This window comes from Rattus rattus, chromosome 15 (assembly GCF_011064425.1).
Source record: "Rattus rattus isolate New Zealand chromosome 15, Rrattus_CSIRO_v1, whole genome shotgun sequence".
NCBI lineage: Eukaryota > Metazoa > Chordata > Mammalia > Rodentia > Muridae > Rattus > Rattus rattus.
This window is the reverse complement of record NC_046168.1, coordinates 54,320,627-54,334,252: the sequence shown is the minus strand read 5'-3', so window position 1 is coordinate 54,334,252 and position 13,626 is coordinate 54,320,627. Positions and strand designations below refer to the sequence as shown.

At 46.2% G+C, this 13,626-nt stretch overlaps 1 protein-coding gene across 1 annotated transcript; it reads left to right on the top strand.

The window, feature by feature from the left end:
• Positions 1-4,569: 4,569 nt before the first annotated feature.
• Atp5f1a (ATP synthase F1 subunit alpha) lies at positions 4,570-12,828 on the top strand. The gene is made up of 12 exons (XM_032885388.1): positions 4,570-4,710; positions 6,344-6,422; positions 7,859-8,028; positions 8,824-8,997; positions 9,095-9,261; positions 9,416-9,564; positions 10,170-10,321; positions 10,422-10,646; positions 11,298-11,405; positions 11,525-11,669; positions 12,137-12,287; positions 12,565-12,828. Exons 1-12 carry the CDS (start codon positions 4,651-4,653, stop codon positions 12,644-12,646), a joined length of 1,662 nt encoding a protein of 553 aa, XP_032741279.1. The 5' UTR covers positions 4,570-4,650; the 3' UTR covers positions 12,647-12,828.
• The last annotated feature ends 798 nt before the right edge of the window (positions 12,829-13,626 follow it).

The following is a 13,626-nucleotide window of genomic DNA, read 5'->3' as shown; positions in this document are numbered from 1 at the left end:
TCCCCAGCCCCATCTCCCAGCCCTCCTCCTTTCAGAGAACGACTTTGAACTGGGGACTGCCTCCTGTCATGCTGGTGTTAGGTTTTACATGGGCCAGCATCTGAGGAATATGGCCTCAAAGCTGCTAAAGATGATTAACAGCATCTCTCTGTTGGGCTGTCTCTGAGGAGGCCTTTCTTCTAATTCAACTTGGCCATCTCTAAAATCCCACTGTGAGATGGTCTTCAGACACACCAGAGGAGGGCACTGGATCCCATTACAGATGGCTGTGAGCCACCATGTGGTGGCTGGGAATTGAACTCGGGACCTGTGGAAGAGCAGCCAGTGCTCTTAACCGCTGAGCCATCTCTCCAGCCCAGGATTCTACCTTTAACGGTATGAGAAATTCTTTATGTTTATACACCGATGCCTAATTTGCTATGCTCTTATATGTTTGTTTTATTGCTATAAATCCTCTAAGATTGGCGAGCATACTGTTTTCCCAATGACTCGCACAGACTAAATGGCTAAATAACTTGGCTCAGATGGCGTAGTAGACCTCAACTTGACCCTCGTGTCTGCCTCCACTTGGGAGTCTCACTCCCTAGGCCTCATGGAAGCACCTATAATATACTACGGGACTAGTGAAGCGGAGAGCCCAAGGAAGGATCTTCTCTTCAGCTTCGTGACTTTACATGACATTGTGGTTGTGACAAGATATCATTTCCTCAATTGGAGGCATGCGCATTTAAACGATGACGTCACTGGGCCTAGTGGCACAAGCCTGTAATTAGTGAAGGCTAAGAAAGGAGGATTGTGGGTTTGAAGTGAGCCTGGGCTACACAGCTAAACAACTGTCTCAAAATAAAAGAGAAGACTCGAGATCTGTCGAGGCAGGCCTGAGCGACGTAAGCATGATCCTGGTTTTCAATAGAAGAGGGGGGTTGGAGGTGGAGGGCGGTGAGTACTTGTCAAGGATACCAGAGACCCTGGGTTCAGTCCCCAGCAACACCATGAAACAAAACAAGACAACCAACAAGTCAATAGAATAGGCGTTTCTAGCAGCCCAGCACTGTGTCTTGTGACATCCTTATGTGTTTTCTTTTCAGTGCTGGAGACCGAACAGAGGGCCTTGTGGGTGGCCGGCAAGCATTCTACCACTGAGCTACCTTCCTTATCCTTTGTGTAAGCACTCAAGTTGGTATGTGCAGGTCCTGTTCATGGGTGAATGGAGGCCAAAGGTCAATGTCTTAACCGGGGTTTGCTTGCTATGAAGAGACACATGACCAAGGGGAACTCTTATGAAGGAAAACATTTACTTGGGGCTTAAAGTTTCAGAGGTTTAGTCCATTATCATCACGGCGGGAAGCGTGGCAGCGTGCAGGCAGACATGGTGGTGGAGGAGACTTTTACTTCTTGATCTGAAGGTAGGCAGGAGGAGGCTGTCTTCTGCAGGCAGCCTGGAGGAGGCTCTGATTCCACACTGGGTGGAGCTTAGGCACTGGAGACCTCAAAGTCCTCCCTCACAGTGACACATTTCCTCCAACAAGGTCACATCCCTAATGAACAAGGCCACACCTTAATAGTGCCACTCCCTGTGGGCCATGCATTAAAAACGTGAATCTATGTTTGGCAAACCTATTCAAACCACCACAGCTTCAGTTAGTGTGATGGTTTGTATATGTTCGGCCCAGGGAGTGGCACTATTAGAAAGTGTGGCCCTGTTGGAGTAGGTGTGTCTCTGTGGGTGTAGGCTTTAAGACCCTCATCCTAACTGCCTGGAAGCCTGTATTCTGCTAGCAGCCTTCAGATGACGATGTAGAACTCTCAACTCCTCCTGCACCATGCCTGCCTGGATGCTGCCATGTTCCTGCCTTGATGATATTGGACTGAACCTGTAAGCCAGCCCCAATTAAATGTTGTCCTTTATGAGACTTGCCTTGGTCACGGTGTCTGTTCATAGCAGTTAAACCCTAACGAAGACAGTTATCATTCCTCAGGCGATGCCTACCATATTTTTTGAGTCAAGGTCTCTCACCAGGACCTAGAGCTGGCCAATTTGGCTGGTTGGCCAGTGAGCCCTAGGAACCTGCCTGCCCTTGCTTTCTCAATACTGGAATTAAATTGTGTACCACATGGGTAGTGGGAAGCAAACTTGGACCATTTACTTACATGTCAAGCAGATTACCTATTAAGCCTTCTCCCCCCACCCCCCACATCTCTTACCTATCTCAGGCTGGCCTCTAACTTACCATGAAGCTGAAGATAACTGCAAACGCTTGATGTTCCTGTCTCCTTCCACCTCCCAAATGCTTGGATTGAAGGTCTGTGTATCTAATATTTCCTTATTCGGTTTCAAACATATCTCGTATCAAGCATGCCTAAAAAAGTAAATGTTCAGAGAAGCTGATGCAGTCCCAGAATGCAGCTTGGCAGCCGCAAACAGTAGCAGTAGGCAGGTGGGAGCAGGGTGTCAGAGGCCTTGGGTACAGGAATTCACCCTTATCCCTGTGTTACAGTTCTCGTATAAATCTTTCTCCAGCTGCTGCCCTTTTCTTTCTGTCCTGGCTACTCTCTAGCTGACCAGCTGCACTGTGGAACCGTTTACTCAGCCTGGAAACTCGCCATGTAGTCAAGGATGACCTACCCCTCTTCTCTTTACTTCCAGCTCCCAAGCGTGGGGATTACAAGTGTCTACCAACACAGGTGTCTGTTGTCTAGTTTTTCTTTTCCCCAAGGTTGATGGTGCTGAGAGGGTAGTCAGGATGGCAGTTTTTGGACGGTTAGTCCTTTCATTCAAAGCAGCCAGTGCAGCCTGAAAGAGACCAACAGCAGGCTGCTTGGGAGTCGGTCGCTATGTCTGTCACGTCACTGTTTATTTAGAGGAAAATGAACATCAGAAGGGGTGCTTACAATAACAACTTTAAGAATGCCTCCTTAGCCAGATATGATGGCTCAGACCTGTAATCCCAGTATTCAGAAGGCTAGAGCTGGAGGATCGACATGTGTTCCAGGCAAGGACCACAGGGGGAGTCCTTATCTCAAAACCAACCAAACAAATTCACAAGCAACAACAACAACAAACCAAAACAAATAAGCAAAAACAAAAGTTATTAACACCAATAGTGATTTTAATTCTTAAATATTTATTTATTTATTATATATAAGTATGCTGTGGCTGTCTTCAGACACACCAGAAGAGGGCATCAGATCTCACTACATGTGGTTGTGAGCCACCATGTGGTTGCTGGGAATTGAACTCAGGACCTCTGGAAGAGCAGTCAGTGCTCTTAACTACTGAGCCATCTCTCCAGCCCGTGATTTTAATTCTTATTATGTTTATTTTTGGGGTGTGTGTGTGTGTGTGTGTGTGTGTGTGTGTGTGTGTGTGTGTGTGTGTATGTTTCAGAGAGAGAGAGAGAGAGAGAGAGAGAGAGAGAGAGAGAGAGAGAGAGAGAGAGAGAGAATGAATCATCTCCATTGTACTCTAAAAGAGAAAGCCTCACAGAATCCCCAGGGTCACAGAAGTAGTTGTGGGCAGAAGACCATTTGAGCCTTATCTGAATCTAGAGTGGTGCTTTTTGATTTTGGATCATTCTCTGCAGGGTTGTCAATCACTCTTTGTGATGGTTAGAATTTTTGAACCTGTTTAATTTACACGGGATTCTTCCAGCCCTAGATCGAACTTTACAGACCTTCAATCCTTACATTTGTGCTATCAACCCCCAAATCATATCGGTATTTGGGGGTTGGGGATTTGGCTCAGTGGTAGAGCACTTGCCTAGCAAGCGCAAGGCCCTGGATTCGGTCCCCAGCTCCGAAAAAAAGAATAGGAAAAAAAAAAAAAAAGATTTCGGTATTTGGGCTGCAAAGATGGATCAAAGGTTACGAGCACTAGCTTCTGTACTAGAGGACCCGTGGTGCACAGACATACATGCAAACAAAACACCCAAATACATAATAAAAATAAAACCTTTTAATTAAAAAAAAAGATTTGGATATTTATTAAAAACCCAAATAGGGAGCCAACAAGATGACCAGTGGGTAAAGCGCTTGCACTCCATGCTTGACCTGAGTCTGTTTCTCAGGATCCACATGCGGTGTAAGGAGAGGACTGCTCTCTGCTCCACAAGCATGCCTTGGCACATACACATACACAGCACACTCACTAATAATAATAAACAGTTTCAATAATCTCAGAATGTTCTCAGGATCTGAGGACTAAAACCCTCTGGGTGGGTACACTGTGCAAGAGTTTCCCCGACCCGGACTGCTCTTCATCTATGCAGTTCGCCCTAGGTGGGATGAAGTTCAGTTCTAGGACGCTTCCCCTCTGATTCTGCAACTCACGTGATCTCCCGGGCAACCACAAGGTCGATTCAAAGAGACCAAAAATTAAAATGATAAGTGCCAAGGAGGAGGCTGGAAACAATTGATTCGTTCATTTTTAGTTCTAAACTTAAAAAAAAAAAAAAGTTATTTTTTAAAAAAAAAAAAAGGACCATCTCTAAAAAAAAAGGAAAAAAAAGATTTGCGTCCGGAGGAACTGGAGAGGGGCGGTACTTCCGGGTCAGGTGGGCCGGCTGCCTTGACCTTCCTTCGCGCTCGGCCATTTTGTGCCAGTCGTCCGGAGGCTGCGGCTGCAGAAGATCTCTCCAAGAAGCTGCAAGGATGCTGTCCGTGCGCATCGCCGCGGCCGTGGCCCGTGCCCTCCCTCGACGGGCGGGACTGGTGAGCGCCGGGGCCTAGGCAGGCTGGCGTGGGAGCGGCTCAGGTCTCTGCGGATCGGAGCGCGGTGCAGTGCAGGGCTGGGGCGGACGGCGCCATCTTGCACCGTGGCTGCCAGGCAGCGCGGACGGCAAAGGGGCTCTTTTGCAGGCCTTCGGTGCGCTGTGGGGCGTGGATCCGTGATCTCGGTGTTGCGGGCAAAGGGGCTTTAGGAGGGTTCCGGTCTTGGGGTGAGGGCGGGGCTAAGGGTGAATGTCAGGGTTTGTGCACTGCTTGTCTGGCCTGCCCTGTGGCTTGTTCCTGGGGTCTGGCTCCGCTGAAGGTCAAAGGAGCTGTCAGCAGCCTTCTGCAGGAGAAGGAAAGTCTGACATTGTATGAAGGTCAACAGGCCGGAGCATTTCACCTCTGCTCGGAGGTCATTTCAAGGGAAAGGAATAAAGTGACCCTTCAGTTGTTGGATGGTCACTCACTTGGTGCTGTATACGGGAAAGGTCGTGAAAACATCGCGAGGTGCAGAAGCAGTTTATGTGGTTCACACCGTCAACGGTGGAGTTTTTGTAAATGGGTTAGATTAGGCACAAAACCTGGTGGCTGACACTTTAAACGATTTTGTCCTTGAGTTGTCCACCTCATGAGGTCAATGCCCCCCACTAATGATCTCCCATGACGGTGAGACTAACCCTTAAGAAAACGAGATGGCCTTTAAGTCCTATATAAATACGTTTACCTTTTCATTATAAAGGCAATCCGAATTTAAAAGGCCAAATATACTGCTAAGCTGCTTCCCTAACAAAACACTAGTTGGTAACATCTTAGTTTTCTGTTAGAAAAAAAGAAAAAGGCATTTTAAGGAAAGATTGGCATTGATTCCTATTAAAAGCTAGCCTATTCTGAGTTCAAAGTGGCCAGTCACAGCATTGCAAGTAGAAAAATTTACAGGGTCCTGGGTTCCATTTTGCTGCTAGATTTGTTCAAGATAATTAAAATTTTGTCTCATTTTTCTAATTTCATCACAGCATTAATTTACTCACCTAGTATTTATTTGCCTTTTAAAAAAAGAAAAATTGGAACTACATTGAGCCCCACCCCATTCAGTAGTTATCTTACTGAGATTTCCACAACTCAGTTGAAAAATAACATCAAAATAGTATTACCTAGATGTCTTTAAGGGAAAGATTTTTAACAATTGTTATTTCACAATAAGCTTTCTATAGTCTGTATAATAGATGCATTCTTTCCTGTGTAATTAAGTCATCAGCTTTCTAGCAACATTTACAGTCTGATCAGCTTGAGTCCATCGTTAAGCCTCTCCTTTGTGGAGGTCTTGCCACCCGTTTTGTTGATTTTGAGACAGGGTCTTCCTGTGCAGTTCTGGCTGGCCTGGAACTTCCTGTGAAAATCAGCGAGCCTTGGAATTACAGGCAATCCTCCTGCCTTTGCCTCCCAAATGCTAGGATTAGAGGCGTGTACCACCTCTACACACTCAGGCTATGTGTGTGTGTATGTGTGTGTGTGTATGTGTGTGTGTGTATGTGTGTGTGCGTGCGTGAGTGCGTGCGTGCATTCAAGAGTATAGCTTAGGTATAAGGGGAGCTTTCTAAAGAATCTGATTGGTTAAAGAATGTTTTTGTACTAGGTCTCCAAAAATGCCTTGGGGTCATCTTTTGTTGGTACAAGAAATCTCCATGCCTCTAACACTCGACTTCAGAAGACTGGTAAGTCAGTTTTTAAGTGGGGAGATTCCCCCCCAAATGTTTCTCTTTTGCAAAATGTTGTTACAGAAACTTAAGTGGCTTTGTTGCTGTTTGACCACAGTGTCCCATTTAAAATGCTTTGTCTTGGTAGATTCTTTTTGTTTAATGAAATTATACTTTAGTTAAGCAGTATGGTTTCTGATGATTTCTTTTCAATGAAAACAATGCAGTAGGCACCCTCTCTCAACTGTGGTTTTTCTTTTAAGCCTCATGCGAAAAGCATGAGAAAATGAACAATTTTTTCCTGATTGGCTTTTTCAAAGACAGTAGCATCTGTTACACCTGGAGGTGACAGTAGGGAAGTGAGGAGCCTGACACTGGACACTGGTGGGGAGTTTCTATGGAGATGTGCTGGAGGGCTTTTCCTCTTAGAGGTGCTAGGGATGGAACCTAGGGCTTTATTGGCAAATACTACTGAGCAGTGTGCCTGCCTATGTGCTAGGAACTTTAAAATAACGCTTGAATGTATACATAGTGTATTTATGTAGTAATATTGGCACTAGTACTTAGGTTCTTGAAAGGGGACATTTTATAACTTTTTGTTGTGTTTATTTTTGCATTTGTTTATTAAGCAAGCACATGTGTCTGAGCCATGGCGTACATGTGGAGGTTAGAGGACAGCCTTCCTTCAGGAGCCAGCTCTTCCTACCTTGTGGGCCTTGGGGCTCTGTTTAGCAGGCTTGCAGATGGCTCTGAGCCATTCACTAGCTGCTGGCTATGTTACATTTTATTAAGGGGAAGAGACAGCTGGATGCATGTCTCAGGGCATTTGTTGAGATCAGAGGGGAGCATTGGGGGAGCCTGTTCTACCTACCATGTGGGTCTTGGGGATGAAGGTTGGGCTGATAGGTATATGAGCAACATAAAAAACTGATTTGTGGGCTGGAGAGATGGCTCAGCGGTTAAGAGCACCCGACTACTCTTCCAGAGGTCCTGAGTTCAATTCCCAGCAACCACATGGTGGCTCACAACCATCTGTAAAGAGATCCGATGCCCTCTTCTGGTGTATCTGAAGACAGCTACAGTGTACTTATGTATAATAAATAAATAAATCTTTAAAAAAAAAAAAAAAACTGATTTGTTTTTACGTATGTGTATGAGTGTATGCATGTGCCTGCTTGTCTGTGCCCACATGGGTTTCAGATTCCCCGGAACTGGAGTTACACAGTTGTGAGCTGTCCTGTGGGTGATAGGAGCTGCGTCCAGATCCTTTGCAAGAGCAGCGATCACTTAACTCCTGATCCATCTCTCCCACCACAAGATCCTCAACTTCTTAAACAGAATTTATTTTATGTTTTAGGATGATTTCGATTATTATCATGAAACCGATTGTTGGGGAATGGGTTTTCAAGAAGCTGTTTGGACCAGATTGTTTAAATTGAGTTGTCCTCTCTCAGGTACTGCCGAGATGTCCTCCATTCTCGAGGAGCGGATCCTTGGAGCTGATACTTCTGTTGACCTTGAAGAGACTGGCCGTGTCTTAAGCATTGGTGATGGTATTGCCCGAGTGCATGGACTGAGGAATGTTCAAGCAGAGGAGATGGTAGAGTTTTCTTCCGGCTTAAAGGTAAATTATAAAATGGGGTTTTGTTATTTTAGGATCTGTGGCTTTGGTCTCTCCTTTAGTGTTTCAGAGCTTGTCAAGGATTATAAACATACTAAGTCTCAGTTTGCCTCATTTCTCCCTATTAATGCCTTGTAAAGAGAACAAGCTAGAAAGAGTTTGCTTAGGCCAGGTCCCATAGCCTCCCTTCCCTCATGTGTACTGATGAAGTTTAGTAAACATCCCATAAATTTCAATGAGTTCCTATCCGTTCCTTTGTAGCTGTGGAGACCCTTTTTGCAAAAGTGTTTGGTTACATCAACTACATTCTTTTCCCAGTAAGAATAGTCTGCCCAATCCTGTTGAGACTTGATGCTCTAGGGAAGGGGGATGGAGAGGGGTGGGGGAGCACTCTCAGGGGAATGGTGGTGAAGAACTGTTGGAGGGGGGGACCTGGGGCGGAGGGCAACATTTGGAATGTAAATAAATAATTTAGAAAAGGAAAAGAAAAGAAAGAATAGAATCATTATTGACAGGTGAAGAAGCAGTATGTAGCTGTGAGTAGTTCTGCCAGTGCATTGTGGGGGGTTGGGGACAGCACTCCAGTGTGCAGTGTGGAGGTCAGGACACCTTCCAGAGGGTCCCTTCCTACCTGTGATCATCTCGGGTCAAGCACCCGCTCTTAGCGAGTTCCTGAAGTCTTAACCAGGAACAGAAGCAGGTAGATGGGGAGCTGTGCTCGTCTGCCCTGTGATGCTGTTCTTTACGGGAACGTGGGAGAAGAGCCCCTCCTACCTCACTGTTTATCCTTTTGTGCAGGGTATGTCCCTGAACTTGGAACCCGACAATGTTGGAGTTGTCGTGTTTGGGAATGACAAGCTAATTAAAGAAGGTGATATCGTGAAGAGAACAGGAGCCATCGTGGACGTTCCAGTTGGCGATGAACTGTTGGGCCGTGTAGTTGATGCCCTGGGAAATGCCATTGATGGGAAGGTGGGTCCCTGCTTACTAGATGCTCGTGTGGTGGACGTCACAGCTAATCACTTTGAGGGTTCCTCTTATTTATTTTTAATGCTTGATATTTTTATAGGGTCCAATTGGTTCCAAGACTCGCAGACGAGTGGGCCTGAAAGCCCCTGGAATTATCCCCCGAATCTCTGTGCGGGAACCAATGCAGACGGGCATCAAGGCTGTGGATAGCCTGGTGCCGATTGGCCGAGGTCAGCGTGAGCTGATTATTGGAGACAGACAGACCGGGTAATGACTCAACACCTGTTAAAAGTTCTAACTAATGTGGATTACGTTTTCTTTTGGGATGGTGAATGCTTTGGCTGTAAGGGGGCAGTAGCAGACGGGAGCTCAATTGTGCCTGAAAATCCTGCATCTAGTGACATTTTTGCCTCTCCTAAAGGAAAACCTCGATTGCTATTGACACAATCATCAACCAGAAGCGTTTCAATGATGGGACTGACGAGAAGAAGAAACTGTACTGCATCTACGTTGCTATTGGTCAGAAACGGTCCACCGTTGCTCAGTTGGTGAAGAGACTGACAGACGCAGGTACTGGAGAGCACTGGGCCTGTGGCCTCTCTGTAGATCATCTTGGAACAGCCTCTGCGTAACCAAGGCTGATACTCTCCAGGGAACTGGACCCTGGATTTGAGGTTTTAAAATGGGGTCTCGTGCAGGTCTGGCTGACCTTTACCAGTCTCCCTTCTACTTTCTGGGTGGGAGGGGCTGGAGGGTTGTGCCTGGCTTGAGTTACTTCCCAGGGTGTGAGGAGGGGTGTAGGGTCTCATCCGTCCCTGGTTGGCATTGAACTTGTTACACAGCCAAGGATAACCTGGGACGTTGGCCCCTCTGTCTCCACCTCCTGGGATTATAAGGACAAAGCTCATCGTTCTCGTTCATTTGGTGTCGGGATCAAACCTAGGACATTGACCTTGTTAGGGTCTCTACCAGCTCCATTCTCCTTTCACTTCCAAGTGGGTCCCAGGGCTTGAGCTGCTTTCAGGCTTACGTAGGAAGCTCCATTGCCCCCGAGGCCCCTCAGTTTATTTATAAATGAGGGTGGCGGACAGTTCTTTGTCGTAACCTTTTTAGGTTTTGACAAAAGTTGTCAAAAGTTTTGACAGCTTTGTGACTGTGACCCCTTTTCTTCTCAGATGCCATGAAGTACACCATTGTGGTGTCAGCCACTGCCTCTGATGCTGCCCCGCTTCAGTACTTGGCTCCTTACTCCGGCTGCTCCATGGGAGAGTATTTCCGAGATAATGGCAAGCACGCTCTGATCATCTATGACGACTTATCCAAGCAGGTCAGGGGATGTCTCTTACAACCCGTTTGTTTGCATCGTAGTGGAAGTTAACACATGCAGCTTGTTTAACAGATGAATTTCACCGCATTGTGTACCACAGGCTGTTGCTTACCGCCAGATGTCTCTGCTGCTCCGCCGACCCCCAGGTCGAGAGGCCTATCCCGGTGACGTGTTTTACCTACACTCTCGCCTGCTGGAGAGAGCAGCCAAGATGAACGATTCCTTTGGTGGTGGCTCTTTGACTGCCTTACCAGTCATTGAAACACAGGCTGGTGATGTGTCCGCCTACATTCCAACAAATGTTATTTCCATCACCGATGGACAGGTATTGGGTTGACTAAAATTAGTGTAAAAACGGCTGGTTATTCTAAGGTACTGACTAATAAGGATAAACTTATTTGTAAATTGTCTTTACTCTTTTATGGAATACTATAAACAGAAAGTAAAGAGAATAGGGTCTCTAGAGATGCCTCAGCGGCTAAGAGCACTTGCTGCTCTGGTAGAGGACCTGGGTTTGAATCACAGCACCCATTTGACTGCTCATAACCACCTGTAACTCCACTTCCAGGGTCATTGGTTAGTCTTACTGTCTGTGTAGCTGAGAATGGCTTTAACCTTCAGCCTTCCTGCTTTAGCCTCCTAAGTGTTAAGATTAAAAGCGTGTGTCCTCCCTGCCCGGTCAGACATCTTTTGGTTCATATATACTCATTCTTTTCTAGCCCCAGATAACTTTAAGGCATATTTGAGAAATTGTATTCTACCTTGTTGTAGAATAGGACTTGGTATGGTCTAGACTGGCCAGGAATTGCATGGAGATGAGACTAGCTTTGAATGTACAGTGGTCCTCCTACCTAAGTGCTGGGATTCATGTATTTCTGAAAGGTCACTTAGCAGTTTTGGGTTTCAATTTTTGGCACAGTGACTTAAGTTTGGGAGAAAGATTAAGCTTACCAAAGTCTGTGTACTTGCATTGCAGATCTTCTTGGAAACAGAATTGTTCTATAAAGGCATCCGCCCTGCCATTAATGTGGGCTTGTCTGTGTCCCGTGTCGGATCTGCCGCCCAGACCAGAGCCATGAAGCAGGTGAGTTCTCTTTGGCACAGAGGAGTTACTCACTAGCTTACAATCTTGAGAGTGTATGACCGGGGCTTATATTATACTGCCATGTGACAGCGAGTGGTAATGCTAACCCGTGTGCTCAGGTGGCAGGCACCATGAAGCTGGAGTTGGCCCAGTACCGGGAGGTCGCTGCTTTTGCCCAGTTTGGTTCTGATCTGGATGCTGCCACTCAGCAGCTCCTGAGCCGTGGCGTGCGTCTGACCGAGCTGCTAAAGCAAGGACAGTACTGTGAGTTCTTTTCGTTTGGTCAGGCTCCTGCTGTACTTCAGGGTCTGTGTTGTAGCACTAACGTAGGCCTCACCACCATTTGAATGTAGTGTTGAAATGAGTAACCAAAAGCCAAGTATATTTAATGCATCTTCATGTTGTATGAATGTAGAATTTAGCAGATTTATTAGTATCTGCTAATATTAGGATATTAGCATGTTTTTTATCTTAGCTAAAAAATATAACCAGCAAATTATACCACAAATACTGTGTGACACTGCCAGGTTATATAAGCAGTGCTTATAGGCTGTATCCAAAGGTTACACTTAGGGTTTTTGCAGGGGAGAATGGGAAGAGTGGTAAGTGGGATTATAGGTTCAGTGGCAAAAGGTGCGGTCCATAGAACATGCTTGGTATTAGAAGGGAAAAGTCTGTGATTTTGTAAAATGGCATTAAAGCAATTCGTTTGCTAATTTGTCTGTTTTCAGCTCCCATGGCTATTGAAGAACAGGTGGCTGTCATCTATGCAGGCGTCCGGGGTTATCTTGATAAACTGGAGCCCAGTAAGATCACAAAGTTCGAGAGTGCTTTCTTGTCTCATGTTGTGAGCCAGCACCAGAGCCTCTTGGGCAATATCAGGTAAAGATGGGTTGGCGGCCTTTATTGTCTACTGCAGCTTTAGCGTAGTCTGTCTTTCCCTGGGGGTGGGGTTGGGTCGGAATCCCGTCTGGCTGCATGCTACCCTGCCTGCTCTTGGCACAGCCTGGCGTGGTCTCAGTACCTGGCAGTCCTGCCTCAGGCTCACATGTGCGCACAGGTGTGAACTGCCTACCCTGTGAGGAGAGTTTAAGTTACCTGTAGGTTAGCCTTGCCGTTTGCAGAAGTCATTGAATCTTTTGTTTCTATTTCCAAACAGGTCTGATGGGAAGATCTCAGAACAGTCGGATGCAAAGCTGAAGGAGATCGTAACAAACTTCTTGGCTGGGTTTGAACCTTAAAGCTCTGCCACTGTCACAGACACTGCTTTGGTTTTGTAAAATTTATTTGTAAGGTAAAATCAGCACCATTTGCTAATGTATCCCGGGTTTAGCCTCTTGTCAGTGCCCCTCCTTCCCTGGGATGTTATTATTTTACAGAAACGTTGAGTTCCATATGAATAAAAGTTCCATACGGACGTGCTGCAGTGCTTATCCTGTTTGCACAATCAAGCGTGGGGCAGGCTCAGATGTATCCCTGGGACTTGATGGAGGTCAGCTCTAGGCCAGATCCCCAGCCTGTAGGAGTCAGTGATCCCTCCTTTCCAGGGGAATTTAATTCAGGTAAATTTAGGCTGGTTTAAAAAATCTAGCAGTCCATTGTGACTTTTTCCTGTTGAGTTCCATAGGCCTTGAGCTTTTGTTTTGAGACAGGGTTTTATAACCCAGGTTGACTGAAACTTAGTGTGTATGTAGTTGGTACTGTAGCTGCAGGTGACCTTGGCCTCTTGATCCTCCAGCCTCCTGCTTGGTAAATTATGGGTGTATACCACTGTCCCCCAGCCCCCTTGAGGCAGGTTCTCCTTGTACAAGCTAGCTCTGTAGCATTTGGCATGCCCAGGTTACTTATGTACTGGGGCCTTCTTAAGGAGGGCTTTGAATACCACTAAAGCTCTTAGTTATGAGCTGCCGAGAGGAAGGGAATATTTTGTTAGGTACTCCCTAAGAAAATAAACTATATGAGTGCTCTGTCTGCATGTCCACCTACATACCATAAGAGGGCATGAGGTCCCTTTATAGGTGGTCGTGAGCCACATTGGTTGCTGGGAATTGAACTGAGGATCTCTGGAAGAGGTGTCAGTGTTCTTAACCACTGAGGGAGTCCCTCAGAAGCTGAACCAACCAAAGAACATAGCTTGGATAGCAAAGCAATCTCCAAATTGATCCATAAAAAGAGTTACATACTTGGACCATACAATGACATGATGTGCAATCCTATTTCA

Bases quoted from the DNA above. Each gene is read 5' to 3' on its own strand.
- Atp5f1a (XM_032885388.1), top strand. From the start codon at position 4,651: ATGCTGTCCGTGCGCATCGCCGCGGCCGTGGCCCGTGCCCTCCCTCGA. The intron at 4,711-6,343 runs GTGAGCGCCGGG...TTTTTGTACTAG, and splicing joins TCCCTCGACGGGCGGGACTG to GTCTCCAAAAATGCCTTGGG. The intron at 8,998-9,094 runs GTGGGTCCCTGC...ATATTTTTATAG, and splicing joins GAAATGCCATTGATGGGAAG to GGTCCAATTGGTTCCAAGAC.